The 8,530-nt window shown below is 43.4% G+C and overlaps 1 protein-coding gene across 1 annotated transcript in view; it reads right to left on the minus strand.

Annotated features, from left to right (window-relative positions):
* Positions 1–4,202: 4,202 nt before the first annotated feature.
* LOC119332856 (receptor-like protein EIX2) overlaps positions 4,203–8,530 on the minus strand; it is a 6,561-nt gene continuing 2,233 nt past the window's right edge. Inside the window, exons 2-5 of the mRNA XM_037605975.1 lie at positions 7,782–7,812; positions 7,662–7,701; positions 4,899–6,951; positions 4,203–4,805 (exon numbers count right to left, since the gene is read on the minus strand). Of these exons, the coding sequence (XP_037461872.1) occupies positions 4,280–4,805; positions 4,899–6,951; positions 7,662–7,701; positions 7,782–7,812 (2,650 nt within the window). The 3' untranslated portion in view covers positions 4,203–4,279. The remainder of the gene's footprint in view (positions 4,806–4,898; positions 6,952–7,661; positions 7,702–7,781; positions 7,813–8,530) is intronic.

Below are 8,530 nucleotides of genomic sequence, written 5' to 3' on the forward strand. Positions count from 1 at the left end.
ATGAAGCTATAACTGCACTGTTGAAAGATTTGAGTACATAATTTGCCCTCAAGGATCTAGGAGATCTGCATTATTTTCTTGGTATTGAGGTAAAGCAACACAAGGATGGTCTTCACCTCTCTCAAGAAAAATATGCAACAGACTTGGTAAAAAAGGCTGGTTTACAAAGTTGTAAGCCTGCGCCCACTCCTTTATCCAGCACAGAAAAATTATCTCTTGTTGAAGGAGAGCCCTTGAGTTCAGAAAATGGTACAAAGTACAGAAGTTTGGTAGGTGCACTTTAATACCTAACACTGACTAGACCAGACATTTCCTTTGCTGTTAACAAAGTGTGTCAGTTTCTTCATACACCTACCACTGTTCATATGACTGCTGCAAAGCGTATAGTAAGATATGTGAAAAATACGCTGAATGTTGGCCTAAATTTCAGCAAGTCATCTTCTACACTTATCAGTGCCTTCTCTGACTCTGATTGGGCTGGTTGTCTAGATGACAGACGTTCAACAGGTGGCTTTGCAGTTTTCTTTGGACCAAATTTGATATCTTGGAGTGCCAGGAAGCAAGCCACAGTTTTAGGATCTAGTACAGAGGCAGAATACAAAGCATTGGCAAATGCAACAGCAGAGATCATATGGGTGCAGTCAATTTTAAAGGAACTAGATATGAAAAGCACTAGAGCTCCTTGTTTGTGGTGTGATAATTTAGGTGCTACATATTTATCAGCAAATCCAGTCTTTCATGCTAGAACTAAACACATTGAGATAGATTTTCACTTTGTTCGAGAAAGAGTTGCAAATACACTTTTGGATATTCGGTTTATTCACTCTCAAGACCAAGTTGCGGATGGTTTCACTAAAGCTCTACCCACAAGAAGCTTTGAAGACTTCAAACATAATCTCAACTTGATGAAGTTGTGATTAAGGGAGGGTGTCAAACATGAGATATTGCGTGTATGTCAAGGAGTTGCACCGGTACAAGATCATCCCGTGGAGTAGTTAGTTAGCTAGAATACTATGTAATCTTTATCTTTCTTATCTCTAGTATTCTTTCTCTCCAAGAGATGTATCCCAACAACCTGTACGTGTATCCGGGCTCGCAACCCAGCTATTTAACATGCAACACGTCTGGCCAAGAAAGCCAAGACGTTTACCGCATCGCACACTCTGCTGATGGATATTACAATTGCCGCTATTACAATATTCAACTTTCTTTCTCTCTAACAGCCATGATGATCTGATGTACACCTACAATTCATGCTGATGCTGCTCGCATTTTCTAACTGGGGCCGGGGTGCTCTCCCAAATTTAAGGTATCTATCAGCTCAACTAACTTCTCTTCTTATCTGATGGATATTTTAAACATTTAATTCACCTATTCCTCTTTTTGTTTGTTGGGCACATCAAGTGTCTGTCAGAACGCCTCTATGCTGCTATTTCCTCTGTTTCGATTTCATACTGTCACATTAGAACGTGCGTCTGAAACAATATTTCGATATGCACTAACATATTTCTTAGCTATAGCATAATGCTTTTAGATAGACTCTGAGCACAAGAAACTTGAGCGTGTGAAATTAAACCCTGCAGGACACTAGACTTTCTCAACATGGGACAGTCTGGAGCAACACATGATGCAGCTTGACTTGTGGCACACTGTTCTGATTGGTCCGAAATTTGCTGAAGATTACAGCTAGCAAGGAGCAACCGGAGATGAGATTAATTAATTTCAGTGAATATCCTAGAATGATATTAGTGTTCCTTCAAAACGGGGGCTTTTTCCAAATTTCAGATACCTTTATATCTACAAGCTCAGGAGATGAGATTTGATCAGCAGGGCGCCTCTTGCAGCTAAAGTGAACAAACGTCCCAACATCCAGTACTTGCCAAGGACAGTGAATGTTCTGAGGTCAAGTTGGAAGCCAAGGGGTCGATCCCTTCCCGAGCCAGCCAAAAGCTAGCGGTTCCTCGAGCCCTCGACACTCCATGCACATCTGAAGTTTGGAGTGGACTGAGGTCAGTCATACTCATGACTGGTCAGTTCAGCAACAACTCCTTTCATAAGTATCCTGTTACATGTTCAACATATACTTGCAATTTCTGATATTGGAACACGTACATTCAGAATTGAGGAGAAGTGGAAGATCTAATGGGCTATATATCACAAGAAGCTGCCATCCGATTTCCCCAGTTTGCATCCTGCTGCTGGCCTCTGAAAAATACTCCCTGGTCAGACCATGTGGAAACTGCCGGCCCTGATCCCTCAACTAGCTGGCAGTCGATTCTTACCATAACCTGGATCAACTTTGAGGAGAGTGTGTAATTGTCAATACAGATTTTGTTTCTGTGCAGTCTCTGTTTCTTTTCTCTTTCTTTAGACGAGTACAACTCTGTGGTTTTCCTTTACTTTCACTTCGCAAACTGTCTGTACTCTGTACTCTGCCGGCCCTGTTTTTGTTTATCTGTACTTTGTCTTTGTTGCTGCCAAAGTATGTATGCTTCTTTGTGAATCAAGAATGCGAATGCATCTCGCCATCCATGTTCCGCAGATTGAATCGATGAAACATGCGTGCTATGGCTGCACTCAGTCATTCACATGTAGCCTTTTCTAAATTAAAAAAATACTAACATCGGATGATATGCTGAAGATGGTGTATAGGCTTTGTGGTTTTCCGTTACTTTCACTTCGCAAACTGCAGTTCGTCAGCACAAGGTCTTATACTCTTATACAGTTATTTTTACTCCCTGAATAAGATGCACTACAGAGCCTTCAATCATCATTTCATCCTGGATAAGAGGCAGACCGTACATGTATCCATGATGTGCGTGGAGTTTTCAGTAGAGGCTTGCTTTGTTTACTACTGGTAGTAGCCAGTAATCTGTTTGCTGCTGCTGCTGCCAGTACACATCTATATATCTAGACTTATTTGTAACCGAGGAATGTGTGCATGTCTCGCAAACTGAACTGGTCTGATTGGAAGACGTACACGCAGGAGCAGGTCCGCGCGTGCTTTGTTTTACAGTTATAGGCAGACCATTTTAGTCCCATCACTTGAGGAACAGAAGAAAAGGTATCGATCAAGTGTGAAATAAGATGTGTCAACAAAAGGAATCTGTTCCATGCATGGTGCAGGAAGCCTTGAGCGCTACAGGAAGGATTTTTTTTCCATGGTTGCATTAACCAGCATTAAAATAGACGATAAGTTGTTCAGTTTCTTTGAAATTTTAGTTCAGGTAAGAACGCTGTCTGTGACCAGCAAGTAGCAAGACTGAACATAAGAATAACACGGACGCCAAAGAGGATTTGATATCGACGCTGGCAACCTCTGGGTGGCGCACCACGGTGATGGAGGAATCTGAGCCGTAAGGGACGGCGGCCGCGAGAATGCCCCAGCCGTCTCCAGGCCGAGTTCAGCTACACACACCTCGCACTTGGGGCCATATCATGTCGTCTCCCCGGTCCAACTCTTACTACGGACAGAACTCCCAACGTTGCCTTAACGTCCCGGCAGGCAATGGAGGCTTTCTCCTCCCGTTGATGAAGCCAGCTACCACTGAGCAGCTTCCGGTCCTTCTTCTCCGCCTCATGCCGAGTTTCTGCACCGAAGAACGTCGTCAGGCCAGCTAATTAACTTCTCTCTTCTCTGTAATTTGGTCAGTACTGGAAAACTATATCAACTACAGTAATATGGATGTTAGTTCATCTCTTTTTTCATCACCAGCAGCCAACATGATCTGCTCTTACGTTGTAATAATTGGAATTCTAGCCCATGTGGACATATGAACTGAAAAAGACAAATGAGGTATCATGCATGACCATGGTGAACCACAACTGTTAATCCCGCATTTTCTGTAAGCATCATGTACTAGGAACGCGTTACAGAACACATATAGTGATCAGCACTCAGAAGAGTAACGGAACCAACAGCATGATTAGTTCTGGAATCGATTGGGTTTATAAATAGCCTGACATTTGAGACATGCCACTAGATACATTACATATGGAGAACACAACTGTTGTACATACCAATTCATACAATATAGTTTCATCACAACTTACAACACTCTCGGATATAGAGAGCAATCCGTAAAAAACGAAAGGTCTGGATCGAACACATACATGATTATTATCATTCTTTTTTTTGCGAGAGGATTATTATCATTCATATAACATATATCTATACTTAAGTTTTACCTACTTCCCTCTTCAGATTGGCCCATCTCAGTACCACTGCCACATAAATCTTGTCCTGCAGCCCTTCCACAAATATGAAATAAGCAGTTCTTCATCTTTTTTTAAACAATATCACACAGAAGACCACCCAAAGGCCAAGGATATACCCAACAGCCAAACCAAGGTAGAAGGATATATGATCGGATCCATCTCCATGATCTGCATGTGTAGGTCCACTTGAACTATTTCCTGTACAGTTGTTCGTCAAGGGGTAACCACATAAACCAATGTTTCCAATGTAGTCAGATGCGTCAAAAGTATGGAATTGATTCCCAGTTGGTATCTTTCCAGTCAGAGTGTTGTATGACAGGTTCATATAGCTTAGAGAGGTGAGAGCAGTCATGCTTGAAGGGATCTCGCCTGAAAGCTCATTGTTTGACAGGTCAAGAGATTCCAATTGCATGAGTTTACCAATCTTCTCAGGGATAGCACCACTTAAGCTGTTCCACGAAAAGTTCAGACTTCTTAGCCCAGCAAGAGAACCAATCTCTGGAGGGATCACTCCGGTTAAACTGTTACATGACAAATCAAGAACCACCGTATCTGAGATTTCATAAAAAAATTCAAGTTGTTGACCTTTAGTATGAACAGGAACTCCTTCCCCCAAAAAGATATAAGCAAATACTCCGTTGTACAGATGAGGCCCTTGTCTGTGATCGATGGCATTATTAAGAACATAACTATATTGAGAAGTGCGGGCCATTGCACTCAAGTTAACTAATGATTCCGGCATGCTTCCTGAGAAGTTGTTGTGTGCAAGATCTATATACTGTAGCTCTTGAATATTTCCAATTTCAATGGGAATTTGGCCAGTAAACATATTGTACCGCAGACATAACAGTGCTAAGTACGGTAACTTCACGCCCATCCAGACAGGTAGGTCTCCGGAGAATTTGTTATATGAAAGATCAACAAAAACAAGGTTGGGGCAGCTTTGAAAGACTACTGGGAACTCTCCTGACAGGTTGTTGGTATTCAAATTTACCATATTAAGGTTATGCATGGTTGAGTTAGAATCCTCTTTGCAATTTGGAACTTCTCCTGTCAGCTTGTTGCCTGATAGGTCTAGCAGAGTCAACTGTGTCAATGAGCACAATGAAGATGGAATGGGGCCTGATATTGAATTGCTATAAAGACTAAGATCCTGCAATAACGGGGCTCCGAAATCTGATGGCAATGTCCCTGATAAAGAGTTCACTGATAAGTACATGCCTTTAATATTTCTTGGAAATTTTGGAACTGCACCGGTAAATCTGTTGTTGGATAGAATGATAAGTTCTGCTGCCATAAATTCCATTGTTGCTGGTAGTGTGCCGGTTATCTGATTTTTGGACAGATCCACAACTTCTGCCCTTGAAAATGCAACCCAAACCCAATCTGGGATTGTAGTTATGCTTGCATTTGCAATCATAAGGAGCCCAAGGCCTGTCTGCGATCTAAGCCATGACGGGAATGCTGGCCCTATCTGCAGACCATCTAACAGAACTGCTTGTAGTTTGAATGGAGGAACCCAATTCGGACTGACCTTGATCTGAAGAAGTGTATTGCCCAAAATTAAGATCTTCAAATTTCTGAGGCTTTTTAGGTGATCTTCAGTGACTACACCGTTTAGCTCGTTTACTTCTAGGTCCAAAACAAGCAATTCGGTGAGTGACCATATCCATTTCGGAATAGGTCCTGTAAGCTTATTGTGAGGCAGGTCCAAGCAGGTCAGGTTTTTAAGGGGTCCTGGACTACTGGGCATGGCCCCACCTAACATATTTTGACCCAAGTCCAACACTTGCATCTTGTTCGAAGTACAGTTTGGTAACCGCTCCATCAACTCCTTGATATCCCCTGAGGTTTGGCTGTCTTCTAGATTCAGTATCTCCAGGTTGCATAAATTTTTGAAATTTGATGGTATCATCGCGGACATTAGATTATGTCCCCCGAAATTAACTTCTTCAAGAGAGGCCATGCTGCCAATGTATTCCGGAATAGGGCCATAAAAGGGACAAGCATACAAGTTCAGAGAACTGAGGGACGTGGAGTTCCAAAACCAGTTGGAAGCAATTGGGGTGTTAAAGTTGTTCCATGAGATGTCAAGCACCTCGAGTGCCGTAAGATTGGATTGGCCAAGGACAACAACTGTGCTTCTAAGGCCAGTGTGCTGTAGGTAAAGCTTGATAAGATTCGGAAGCATGTTAATTTCATTGACCCAGTCCACTACAGTGGTAAGGTTAATATAGCTCAAGTCGAGGTGCTTCAGTAACGACAAGTGCGATAACCACTGAAGATCACTTGAGTACAACGGGTTGTTGTTGTTTAAGGGATTAAGATCAAGGTATACAAGCTTCGAGAGATTCCCGATCTGCGGGGGTATTCTCCCATAGAACAAGTTGTATGAACGGTTAAGATATTTAAGGCTTGGGAAAGAACCAATGAACTCCGGTATCTCAGTCCAGTTGAAGTTATTGCAGCTCAAGTCTAGATACCTTAGTTGCTGTAAAGTAACCAAGGAGTGGCTTATCGCACCTCTATACGTAGAGTATCTGAAGCAGTCTTGAGCACTTCCACGAAGATTGAGCTTGACGACGTGGCCGGTTTTGTAGCTGCACCTGATGCCTTTCCAGTTGCAACACTCTTCACCTTGCCATGACGAGAGGTTGACATTGGGCTCCCAGAGGCTCTCCTTGATGGAGAGAAGCGCGCCCCTCTCGTACGCGACACAGCTCCCATTCGAAGCTGGTGCACGGAGGGGAGAGGCTTTGGCTGGTGGTGGAAAGGAGAGGAGTAGGCACAACAAAGCAATCAGAGTTCCTGGGACAAGATTCCTGAGCTTAGACATTGCCAATGTGGGTTTTTTCTTATGGGTATTTGGGTATGAAGTATGCAAGTATGTTTGTGTGCTTACGAACTCCGGTCTGGATCTTGTTATATAGTGGATCTGTCCTTGGGTTCAGAGGACAAGTCGCCGGTGGACGGAAGACTGGCTACCACCATTGATGTGATTTGTATGTCTTATGCTTGCAGAAACCTAACATACACGGCAACCACGAGACACTGTAGTGATATTCTACATACGAGGATGTCTTTCTCATCTAGAATAGGAGGATTTTACCAGGATATGTGGTTCCCATTCCACTGATGGGACTGTGACCGGTCTGGATCTTGTTCTATAGTGGATCTGTCCTTGGATTCAGAAGACAAGTCACGGGTCGACGTAAGACTGGCTACCACCATCGATGTGATTTATATGTCTTATGCTCATAGAAATCTAAGACACACGTGATATTCTACATACATGTTCTTCTCGTCTAGATACCAGGATGTGTGGTTCCACTTCCATTAATAGGACTGTGACCTATAATAAGACTAATGAAGATGCCTGATTTTTTCCGCAAAAAAGAAGATGCCTAATTTGTAAGAGCTAGCCTAGTCTTTGCTTCCGTTACCTATCACACAGGGCATCAGTGTCAATGAGCCATCAGTCACCTGTAGGCAAAATAAAAATACCGGATTTGTTAGCAAAACCAGTCTCTGCTTCATAACCTATCACACAAGGCATCCGGCACCTGCAGGGGGCAAAGATGGATGGTTGAAAAACTGCAAGGACAGTACACCGGGGATTGTAATACAGATAAGCCAGAAGAAGAAAAAAAACACGAATACGAGTTTCACTCGTCTAGCCGACTTGAATATATACAGTGTATTGGTTTGATATTTCTTTTTCTCTTTGCAAGCTTAAGTCCTTAACTGAAATTGTTTTACTGGGTCCAAACAAACACAGCAACCACATGGCACGGTAAGTGATAGATATCCTCATCGTCTAGAAATACCAGGATGTGTAGTTCCGGTGATGCAATCAATGTCTATTGCTTAAGCCTCGTGTACATATACTGCATCAAGGGAGGCGGCACAACGCATACCACGAGAAGTCGACACGTGGGCACTAGTAGAAAAAGGGTCAAATGTGAAGCATATTAGTGTCGGTTTGTAAAAAAACGGCACTAATGTGATCAATAGTACCGGTTCGTGACGGCGATCAATAGTACCGGTTCGTGGCGAACCTTTAGTACCGGTTCATGCCACGAACCGGTACTAAATAGGCTGTGGCAGCCTGTGGTCAGGCTATGGCCCCACCATCACCATTTAGTGCCGGTTCGTACCATGAACCGGTACAAATAAGGTTATGGTAGCCTGCGGGGACGATGGAGTGGACTGCGGGCCGCAGCGCTACGGCTCGAATGGCGATGCGGTGGCAGCAGGCGGGTCCGGGCGACGGCAGGAAGACCTCGGGAGGGGGGGGGATGTGGACCGCGTG

This window comes from Triticum dicoccoides, chromosome 7A (genome assembly GCF_002162155.2).
Source record: "Triticum dicoccoides isolate Atlit2015 ecotype Zavitan chromosome 7A, WEW_v2.0, whole genome shotgun sequence".
Lineage (NCBI taxonomy): Eukaryota > Viridiplantae > Streptophyta > Magnoliopsida > Poales > Poaceae > Triticum > Triticum dicoccoides.